This window comes from Coenobita brevimanus, chromosome 41 (genome assembly GCF_032717465.1).
Source record: "Coenobita brevimanus isolate Jiangsu-jjx chromosome 41, ASM3271746v2, whole genome shotgun sequence".
Taxonomy (NCBI): Eukaryota; Metazoa; Arthropoda; class Malacostraca; order Decapoda; family Coenobitidae; genus Coenobita; species Coenobita brevimanus.
In genome coordinates this window covers 13,690,274-13,702,241 of record NC_136994.1, presented here as the reverse complement: position 1 = coordinate 13,702,241, position 11,968 = coordinate 13,690,274, and the positions used below count along the sequence as shown (strand labels likewise).

The window sequence follows — 11,968 nt, the reverse complement described above, 5'->3', positions numbered from 1 at the left end:
GGCTTATCTGAATGTAATATTACCCATAATTATAATAATGATAAAAATAATGGTGATGATGAGGTATAATAATAATAATAACAATAAGTAGTAATAATAATGAGGATGATGATGAGGAGGAGGAGGTATAATAGTAATAATAATAATAACGATAAATAATAACTAATAATAATAATACTACCAAAAATCATCATCATCATCATAATCGTGATAATAATTATAAAAATAATGATGATGATGATGATGATGAGGTATAATGATGATGATGACGATGATGAGGTATGATAATAATAATGAAAATGATGATGATGTATAATATTAATACTGGTGATGATGATGATGTATAATAATAATGATGATGGTGGTGATGATGATGAGGTATAATAATAATAATAATAATGGTAATAATAATAATGATGAGAGATGATTGTATAACCTGGCAGTATAGCAACTTTATATCAGTGCCACCACGTGAAGGCACCCCTCTCCTACAGCACTTCTTCATGACTAGCATAGCACTGAGGATGGAGAGAGGGCGGCTTTACTCCTATACTCCTTTCACTCTAACTTGGCCTAAAATTGCCATCTCTCCATCTTGAAAGCTGAGGTGTAGCAATAGATTAACACCAGAATATGATGCCAGTCACGAAGAAGTGCTGTGGAAGTGATGTAGAGTCTTAGTATTTTCTTTTTCCGCCACTAGGCTCAGAGAAATAAAGTATATAAAAAAAAAACATGGCCAAGTTAAAGTGAAAGGAGTATAGGTAGAAATAAATTGTAGTTTTTCATGAAGTTCCGTGGCAGAAAAGGACATCACTACGGCTCTACATCCTTTCCATGGCACTTCTTCGTGACTAGCATTGTGTTCTGGTGTTCATCTAGTGTTTGTTGGTTGGTGGTTGCGACCATCATCCACTCACTTGGTGTAGTACTGCCTACTTCTTCCTTCACCTTTATCATTCATTTTCTGTCTCTGTCCTCCTCTCTCGACTCTTCCTATTTTCATCATCTACTCACATGATGTAGTGCTGCCTACTTCATCCTTCACCTTTATCATTCGTTTTCTGTGTCTGCCCTCATCTCCTATTTCTCCCATCTTTCCTGTCACTTTTTAATACTCTTCTTTCTCTTTCAGGTGGCTCTACAGTGAGTGACGAGCCTGATTGTTTCATGTAAACCAGGAAGCCATTTACAGCGCTGGGTGGTAACCATATAACCAACCCATACGTGTTCCCTACGTGTCAACAAGTGGGTTGGTGGAGGGTTAGTGCCCCTCCCCGTAAAACAACTAACACAAAGACAAACGGCCACCCCTTACCGGATTATGGCATCATTTTGTAAACAGATAGACGTCAATTATTTACAACTCAGCATTCAAGATGGAGAGATGTCAATTTTAGGACAAGTTAGCGTAAAAGTAGAGTTGTTCTCCCTCTCCTTGTTAATCTCTGTCTCTCCCCCCCCCCTACAGGTCAACAGGGAAGGATCATGTGATGGTGGGGGGGCGTGGTGGGGGTGGGGGTGGTGGGGGTGAGGAGGCCAACAGACGCAAACCGCACGCACTGCCTCCCCTCCCGCAGAAACCCAAGAGTCCCGTCATTGCGGTGAGACACGCAAATCGCACGCGGTTTGTGATGCACGCACTTTTTTTCGCGGACTTCCCTTAACGTTTTTCTCCATGCACGCACTTTAATTTTGCCCGCAGCTTGAAACACTTCTCTCTCCACTCACCTTCATCTTGCACGCACTTTTTGATGGACCAGACTCACGCACTTTTCAATGAACATGATTGCACGCACTTCCCCGCGCTTGCATCTGTGAAAGCTTGCAGTTGCACACACTTACGCACACAGATGTACACATGTCGATGCAAACCTTTTTTTTTTCTTTACCGAAAGCTTTGTATGTGTACGTTTTTTACCTGTGCATTTGTGTAAGGAAATGTTTTGCTTGGAGTTTCTCTCTCTCTCTCTCTCTGTCTCTCTCTCTCTCTCTCTCTCTCTCTCTCTCACACACACACACACACACACACACACACACACACACACACACACACACACACACACACATGTACAGCATACTACGTGTTCTGTCATATCAAGCTACTAACATACCTCACTGTTGCATACTCTCTCTCTCTCTCTCTCTCTCTCTCACACACACACACACACACACACACACACACACACACACACACACACACACACACACACACACACACACACACACACACATTTTGGTCCATATATTTTTCCGTTGTTGTTATTGATGGTGATGATGATGATGATGATGATGATGATGATGATGGTGATGATGATTGATGATGGTGATGATGATCTTCTTAAGGGCCGACTCTCCTGTGGGTGTCGTAAGCATTTCTGACGCACGCACTTTTGAGGAAGGCTGCTCTCAATCGCACGCTCTCTCACGCACACATTCATGTACGCTTTCACATTTACGCACGCACTTTTGCACGCACTTTTCTTTTGCGTATGTTCTTCTTATGGACGTTTTTTGTGCTTACTCTTCACACACACACGCACTTTCCTTACGCACGCACATCTGTACGCAGTTTGCACGCACTTTTTTTTTTATGCACGCAATTATCTTGTAACGCAAAGTTTTACGCACGAACCTAACTGAGACGCACACTTCGTTTATGCACGCAGTTTTTAATCCGCCATTATTACGCACGCAATTTTCCACACGCACTCAGACTTGCACGCATGAACTTTTTTAACATATACATTTGCTCTTACGCACGCAATTTCTAAGTATGCGCTTTCTTACGCACGCAATTTTGCACGCACACTTTTACCTACGCAGATTTACATGTACGCAGATATTTACGCAAATTATTTCAGCACACACACACACACACACACACACACACACACACACACACACACACACACACCAAATTACATGCCCAAAAACACCACGAATGCCACCAAATAACACAGTAATATTTGGTACTTCACACCTTATTAAACCGCCAAGTGTCCTGTGCTACGTAATTTAATCCGTGTAACCACTTCAGGACGATGCTATTTTTATTCTTGCTTCCACCAGACGATTTTATTTATTTATTTTTAATTTAGGAAAGGCCTCTCTTCGAAAAATCTCCTAATCTGTATAAGTCGACTGGTGATAGCAAGATAGAGAGATAGATAAGTAGATAGGTAGATGGGTACACAGATAGATAACTTGATAGACTGATAACTGGATTGACTGATTGGTAATATAGTCACGAAGAAGTTTAATGGCATGGATGTAGAGCCGTAGCATTGTTTTTTTTTTTTTTTCTGCCACAGATACGCGAAGTAAACAGCCAATGGACGAAAATCTGGGCCAAGTTAAGGTGAAAGAACTGTAGGAAAAGACAGTAGTTAAGATATATAGTAAAGGTCAGTAGTAATGATATATAGTAAAGGTCCTTAGGGTTGAATAAAATCGTCTGGTTGTAGAGGACTGTATGGGAAGAAAATCATTAGGCAGGAGGGGTTAATATGGATGCTTCTCAACCCTCACCCTCACCACCCCCCCTTGCAGACAAGCCCCCTGGAGGGCGAGGGGTCATCCACTCGCTTCATAGGGTCGCCACCACCCTCAGGATTACGCCAGGATGGAGGTGGAGGGATGGATACAACTCGTGCTGGACCGGTACGGAGGGACAGTGAGAGTAGCTGTGAGGAGGAGCGCACCGTGTACCGTCCAGCGAACTCAGACATGTCCCAGCCACGGATCACGTTACACACGGCGCCCAGAAAGGGGTCCCCGCCCCCTCCACCTCCACACGCCATCGTATCAGCTGACCCCCGACACCCACCCTCCTCGTCTCGCTCTCTTCGGTCTCTCGCGTCTGCCGCCAGTGAGGCCGCGTCTATAAAGCAAGCCCTGACCCCGCCGCCCAAATTGGTCTCATACAGGGCCGAAGGAGGTGCTGAAGCCGTACAGGTAAATATGTGGACAGGTAAATACGTACACACACACACACACACACACACACACACACACACACACACACACACACACACACACACACACACACACACACACACACACAGTACAGGTAAATATGTAGACAGGTAAATACGTAAACACACACACACACACACACACACACACACACACACACACATTGATTCCAGGGGTAATTTTGAGCTTTGAAAAAAGCTGTATCAACAGGTGTTCATTTCTCACCTGTTTTGAAGTTACACCTGAGAATAGAGGGAGTAAATTTACCTCACTCTGTTTTCTACTTCATCTCTCTACCTCATTCTGCTTCTCTCTACCTCACCCTGCAGCATTTTTCCTTATCTCTACCTCCATTCTGCCTCATTTTGCTACATTCTTCTTAATCTCGCTACCTTCATTCTACCTCACTTATCATCAGCTCTTCCCCACACTCTCCCATTCTGCGTATCTCAGTGTGACTGCCTCACTCATTCTACCTTCACTCTACCTCACTCATCCCTCATTCTACCTTCACTCTACCTCACTCATCCCTCATTCTACCTTCACTCTACCTCACTCATCCCTCATTCTACCTTCACTCTACCTCACTCATCCCTCATTCTACCTTCACTCTACCTCACTCATCCCTCATTCTGCTTTCATTCTACCTCACTCATCCCTCATTCTGCTTTCACTATACCTCACTCATCCCTCATTCTGCTTTCACTCTACCTCACTCATCCCTCATTCTGCTTTCACTCTACCTCACTCATCCCTCATTCTGCTTTCACTATACCTCACTCATCCCTCATTCTGCTTTCACTCTACCTCACTCATCCCTCATTCTGCTTTCACTCTACCTCACTCATCTCACATTCTGCCTTCACTCTGCCTTATTCATCCCTGACTTTACCTCACTCATCCCTCATTCTGCCATCACTCTGCCTCACTCATCCCTCATTCTACCTTCACTCTACCTCACTCATCCCTCATTCTACCTTCACTCTACCTCATTCATCCTTCACTCTACCTCACTCATCCCTCCTTCTACCTTCACTCTACCTCATCCCTCATTCCACCGTCACTCTACCTCACTCATCCCTCATTCTACCTTCACTCTACCTCACTCATCCCTCATTCTACCTTCACGCTACCTCACTCATCCCTCATTCTGCCTTCACTCTACCTTCACTCTACCTCACTCGTCCCTCATTCTACCTTCACTCTACCTCAACAGGAGTGGGTGCCGGACGAGGACGGGCATGGTCTCGCCTCCCCACCTCGCAACACGTCCTCGCCCTCCATCAGAGACCTCCCCTCGCCCGTCCTAGGTCGACACGCTCTCTCTCGACCTCCCCCGCCCGACCTGGCCAACCGTCGAACCCGCTCCACTCTCAAGCTCTCGCCCATCACTAAGTAGAGGTCGAGTACTAAGGTCGATTATTGAGGTCGAGTACTAGGGTCAAATGGAGGTCGAATATCGAGGTCGAATACTAGGGTCGAATATTCAGGTCGAGTACTAGGGTCGAATATTGAGGTCGAGTACTGGGGTCGAATATTGAGGTCGAGTACTGGGGTCGAATATTGAGGTCGAATACTAGGGTCGAATATTGAGGTCGAGTACTGGGGTCGAATATCGAGGTCGAGTACTGGGGTCGAATATCGAGGTCGAGTACTAGGGTCGAATATCGAGGTCGAGTACTGGGGTCGAATATCGAGGTCGAGTACTGGGGTCGAATATTGAGGTCGAGTACTGGGGTCGAATATCGAGGTCGAGTACTAGGGTCGAATATCGAGGTCGAGTACTGGGGTCGAATATCGAGGTCGAGTACTGGGGTCGAATATCGAGGTCGAGTACTGGGGTCGAATATCGAGGTCGAGTACTAGGGTCGAATATTGAGGTCGAGTACTAGGGTCGAATATTGAGGTCGAGTACTGGTCTGTTGATGCTAAGAAATAAGGTCGAATACTAACATCGAGTAGTTAGGTCGAATATTGAGATAGTGAGGTCGAATATTGAGGTTGAGTCGTGAAATCGAATACAAAGGTCGACTGACAGCTTGAGAGGTCGATTAGTCCCCCTCCAGTAACACAGCACAAGGTCGAGTGATAAACAGGTCGACCTCATTGCTATCGACAGTTCATAAGGTCGATTATGTGACAGAACTCCACTAAAAACAGGCTCAATCGACCGTCATCTCGACCTACATCCACTTAATCGACCTCATTCGATCTGTCCCAGGTGGTGATATTTGTCGTGTCTAATAATAATAATAATAATAGTAGTAGTAGTAGTAGTAATAATTATGCCGTAATAACAATAATGGTAATAATGAAGTTGATGATGGTGATTAATAATAGTAATAATAATAATAATAATAATAATAATAATAATAATAATAATCCATCCATCCATCCATCATCCAATCCTACTTTGCCCCATGAGGAGCGTAGGAGCGCGTGGCTAGGCAGTTGGTTCCGACATTTAAGATGAGAATGACCAGCCTCACTCATCCCTGAGTGGCATTACATGAGCAATCAACCCCAACCACCCCTTGGATATAAACCTGCACCGGCTCAATCCGATTGGAGTGCGATAATTACCCACTAAACCACCAGGCGCCAAAATTTGGTTATATGGTTACCACCCAGCGTAGTAAATGGTTTCCTGGTGTACAGGAAACCATTTGGGATGTCACTCAGTGTAGAGTTACCCACAGGCAGAAGGAAGAGGAAAGAAAGAAGGAAAAAAGACAGAAGAGGGAGTGTAAAGTCACCCGTAGGCAGAAGGACGAGGAAAGAATGAAGGAAAGGAAGACAGAAGAGGATGGAAGGAAAGAAGGATGGAGGAGAGGAAAGGGCAGACACCCGAGAGCAGCACAACATCGAGTGAGTGGATGGTGAACGTCCCCACCTACCACACTATAATAATAATAATAATGGATTGCAATTATTATAAACAAGATGAAGTGGCAAGCATAAGTTTTTAACAGAAAATTTTGTCATTAATTTATTATTTATTTTTGTCATTATCATTACACCTCCTTCTCCTCCTCCTCCTCCTCCTACTACTACTACTACTATTCCTGCTCAGCAACTATTACTACTTCCATGCCATTTTTTATTTATTATTATTATTATTATTATTATTATTATTAATAGTAGTAGTAGTAGTAGTACCATCACCTCCATTATTATTATTATTATTATTATTATTATTATTGTGCATCATCATCATTATTACACAGACAAGGTAACTATTTAATACTACCGCTAAATGTCATATACCAGCTAAGTCATTCAAAGCTAAGTCCTAATCATTCGTATATTACGGAATTAGCTGAGTATAATTATGTATAACAGTATATTTGTCATGTTTATTGATAGACGTGAATGGGTCCAAGATTTTCTAGTTGGACTCTCTCTCTCTCTCTCTCTCTTTCTCTCTCTCTCTCTCTCTCTCTCTCTCTCTCTCTCTCTCTCAAAACCTAATGTAAAAAAAGGAAAAATACACACGATCACTTATAAGAAAAAAAAAAAAATACTCTTTCAAAATTACGAGAAATCAAATTTGTATATACTATATCTATTAAGAAACGTGAACTTCTGAAATTTCAATATAGTAACTAAACTTGGAATAATGACCAAGGAGTCTCAGTGGAATTTTTTTTTACATAATTTTATATATTTTCTTGAAAGTATAAGTATTAATGGCTATTTTTTTTTTTTATTATAGAAATATATGTAAATGAATTGTATAGTTTGTCAATTTTCCATTTTCTGCATTCTCTAAAACGGAGCCTTACTAAATCATGTTTGTTTAAGATTTTGAAATATTAGGTAAAAGGTACTTAATGTATGTAATATTTTGTAAACATAGAGGTAGAGCATAGGCATAAGCAAATAAGCAAATCATAGGCTTAAGCAAATAAGCAAATCATAGGCATAAGCAAATAGGCAAATAATAGGCACAGACATATAGGCAAATCATAGACATAAGCATATAGGCAAAAATATATAAGCAGATCATAGGCAATTTAGTTCCGTAATCATGAACCAGGAGCCTTACATAATTATATTTGTGTTAGATTTCAGTATATTTTAAAAACCTTAGAGTATAGGGATATAATGTATTTTTAACAGAAGACATTATTTTTTTCATCTTTGTATCGACACAAGTCCAAAAATGCAACTATATATAAGAAGATACAAGAATGATATAAGCCACGTTGTCGCAGTACTCGTAAATCAGAGTCCATATAGAATTAATAGGCATTGGTCTACACTCAGATATACAGTATGCACACACGCAGATCCACATATACACAGCCACATACACAGATGAGTACAAGAACTTCCCATTGATGACCCCACACACTGATTCTTTCGTAGTCAACTCGGCTTCTATTTGGTGTGTGATGAAAACGTTGTAATGTTGGTTGCAGCAGTTTGTAATCAGTGGCCATTGCTTCGTGTCATGGCTTCTCACATATCAGCCACTCTGCCAGTTGTCATATATTATTGGTCATTATAACTCGCCAGTGCACCGTATCAAGAGCATGAGAAAGGTTAAGTGATTTCCCCATCGTCGATTTATTTTTTACATTGCTCGTGTAGATGATGCAATCAGACCAGTTGCCTCTGACTTCATGAAGCTTGTCTAGATCACGGTGGAAGGTCAGTAACAAGATTTCAAGAGTGTGTGCTTTTAGGTGGCGTGGTCGGTTTTGCATGAGAGAGTAAGACACGAAGGACGTAAGTGAAACTACTGTACGGGTGGCTACTTCTCCATAACAACGCACCCAGTCACGCAGTGCACGGTATCCAGTTGGTTTAGGCCGAGGGGAAACCTTGCATTAATCCCACACGCATCTTGTTCGCCAAACTGCCCTGTACTACATCTGGTATTTCCCCAAAGAGAAGGTCGTAAAAAAAGAGAAAGAAAAAGACTCATGAAGACGTCCATTTTCAAACAACGAGTGTCCTGGGGAAAAAATCGATACTTTCATCTTTGGCAGGAACGTTGGAACAGTGTTTGGATGCAGGAGGAGGTGTACATTGAAGGGGGCCACTGAAGTAAGTATCAGACGTTCAGTAAAAATAAGGATGTCAGCCACTATGGGAACTTTTTTATTACACATTATAACATTGTAATTCTCACAGACTACATTGTGGACCGTAAGTAATGTTTCTTTTACACGACCTACCTCTTGGGTTTTGCGGGGACGGCTGTCAGCGATATCAGAAGCTTGCATCGTCTATTCATTTCCAACTCCCACTGCCACCCCCACGCCCACACCAGCAGACTTAGCCGTACCTGTTTCTTGTATCAGTTATTTCCTACTCCCACTGCCACACCCACGCCCACACTAGCAGACTGAGCCGTACCTGTTTCTTGTATCATTTATTTCCTACTCCCACTGCCACACCCACACATACACCAGCAGACTGAGCCGTACCTGTTTCTTGTATCATTTATTTATTTCCTACGCCCGCTGCCACACCCACGCCCACACCAGCAGACAGAGCCGTCTCCGCAGTACGTAAGATATGGCCAGACAAGTTTCTATTGGAGCACTAGTTACGAACCATCCCGTGTCATATCTACAGACTCAACTGACATGTTAAACCATATTCCGCATTGACAAACGTTTTCCGACTTTGCTGGGATATGACAGCAGACAATGATATTAATATTTTTTCAACAAGTCTAAGGTAATTTTAATGTAAGGAGGACTGCTTAGGTATTATATAAGAAAATACGTTGTCACTCGAAGTGCCTGTGTTGTTTTGACTTGTTTTTCATCCATACTTATGTTCCTGTCGTTTCTTTCACAACAGTTTGCAATGAAGTGATGGATTTATATGCGCTAATCGAATATACATACCTAATTAATATCAGTAGTTCAGATGATTTTTTCTTTTTTTTTGTGCAATAAAAATTTTCTTCTGTGAGCTTTCCCTTCGATATAGTCTAGTGTAAAAGTATATCAAAGTCGTCAGGAAATCATTGTAATTTTTGGCTGTATTTCACTGTTTGTATTCTCTGTATGTTTGTATGTATATATATGCATTTATGTATGTACCGTATGTATGTATGTATGTACAGTATATATGTTGAATGGTAGCCTTTGAAAACTGCCAGAAAAAAAGAACTTTTGGCACTGTGTAATATGACTGGTTCAGTGTATTTGGGTGTATATTAGTATGAATGAAAATGTATATAACCTAATATTATCAAAAGGTTTATCAGGAACATTAACTGTTTGTGCAGAGTATAAAATACGTATCATAGTATGCTGATCCCTTGGTTATCGAGCGCTTGGTTATGCTCGTTTTCATTATCACTGCAAGATGGAAATTTGCGCTCCTGCCATTATCACGCATTGTTTAACTAAAAAATGTTATGTACCTGAGTTGGCTTCTGCTGACAATGATTGTGCAGAATCTGTGCTTTTTGGTGGCGTTAAGGAATTCAAAGATGAGGCCTTACTGGTGGAGTTAATCCCAGGTGGTGAAGACCACTCTCTCCACCCCAAGCTTCAGAAACCCATACCTAAGTCCCATATCAGGTCTCCATATGGCACGGGTTTCTTTCTTATTGTGCCCTTTTCATCACTTTCTATTAACCTGACCATGCATGTGTGTGTTTCTGATTCTTACCCTAACCGTATGTATGTACTTAGTGGGTATAAATTGTTGTAATAGGGAAAATTTGGGTATACAGTTGGGGTGCCCAGTACCAGTTAGGATAAATCCCATAGGTTCTGTGCTTTCGTTATCGCTCGTTAGGCACGGTGCCAGTTATGCGATACCCGAGGGATCACTGTACTGTATATTAATGTGTATACAGTCAGGGAATCAAAGTTCTTCCCAATTTTGTCCGAAGGAAATGTGAAAGGAGCGAAATGTGTGGAAAATCTTCAGTGTCCAATGCTTGTTTCGGAATGGTTTGGCTTTTCGCTTGTTTTCACCAGTCTTTAGGATGATACTTGATGCCTTGACTGTATTAGGCGTCCCATTTAACTTTCATTGATGTGCAAATAACGGTATAATACGTCCTATAATATACCTGTTTTCTGTGATCCGTCTTGTTGCCTAATCATCAGATGTTTGAATGTGATGCTTACAAATACGGTAAGATTTTTCCCGTCAGAATTCCTCAATTGCTGGCATGTTTGCTGATGTATGCTTGTATTCAGATTTTTTTACAAACTGTATACTGAAATTTGAAGGGTGTTCTAACCCATTTTGTGTATTATAAATTGCCACAAGTACGTGTTGATTCATATATTACAGAACCCAATTCATGTGTTGCGGGGGCGGCTCACTCAGCGTTACCAGTGCCTACCCTCACTCAGCGTTACCAGTGCCTACCCTGCATTATTTTCTGCTTCCTTTATTTTTTTCTCGTATACCTATTTTCTTTTTATGTTCACTTATTGTATGTTGACCTTTTTTTTTTTTTTTTTTGTCACTGAAGCTGGAATGTCTGCTCCTCACCAGCACACACGAAATTGTAGAGCACAATATACGAAGCACCATGTATTATCGGTCACATTTTTATGAAGCATTTTCGTATTTAAGCAGGTAGTCGAAATTAGCATAACCAAGGAGTCTCACTGTTCCATTATTATCAGTCATACACAGTTAATGTTTAGAACGAAAATGCATTTTTTTTTTTTTTTTTTTTTGAGAAGCATTAACTCATTCTTTCCTCTTCTTGCTGGTTGTGGTGAGGGACGCCTTCATGTTGTGGCACTGACAGAACTAGGTGGCGCAATTGCTTGGTTGTACAAGTGTCCCTCTACTCCCTACCTATCCCCACAAAAGGAGGATGGTGGGCTGTAGAAGGGGGGTAGCTTCAGCCTGCAGTCCACCGGGTTCACATTGCAGATGAACTGGGGTTACTACTACTACTACTACTACTACTACTACAGCTACAACTACTATCTGTGTCGGAAATTCAAGAGAACATATTTTTAAGTGACACTGGTAAACTTAAAAAAAA

General features: G+C 41.6%; 1 protein-coding gene across 1 annotated transcript in view; it reads left to right on the top strand.

The window, feature by feature from the left end:
* Positions 1–5,890, top strand: part of LOC145397516 (uncharacterized) — a 21,056-nt gene extending 15,166 nt beyond the window's left edge. Inside the window, exons 2-6 of the mRNA XM_080270586.1 lie at positions 1,136–1,146; positions 1,472–1,604; positions 3,553–3,957; positions 5,195–5,392; positions 5,859–5,890. Of these exons, the coding sequence (XP_080126712.1) occupies positions 1,136–1,146; positions 1,472–1,604; positions 3,553–3,957; positions 5,195–5,377 (732 nt within the window). The 3' untranslated portion in view covers positions 5,378–5,392; positions 5,859–5,890. The remainder of the gene's footprint in view (positions 1–1,135; positions 1,147–1,471; positions 1,605–3,552; positions 3,958–5,194; positions 5,393–5,858) is intronic.
* The last annotated feature ends 6,078 nt before the right edge of the window (positions 5,891–11,968 follow it).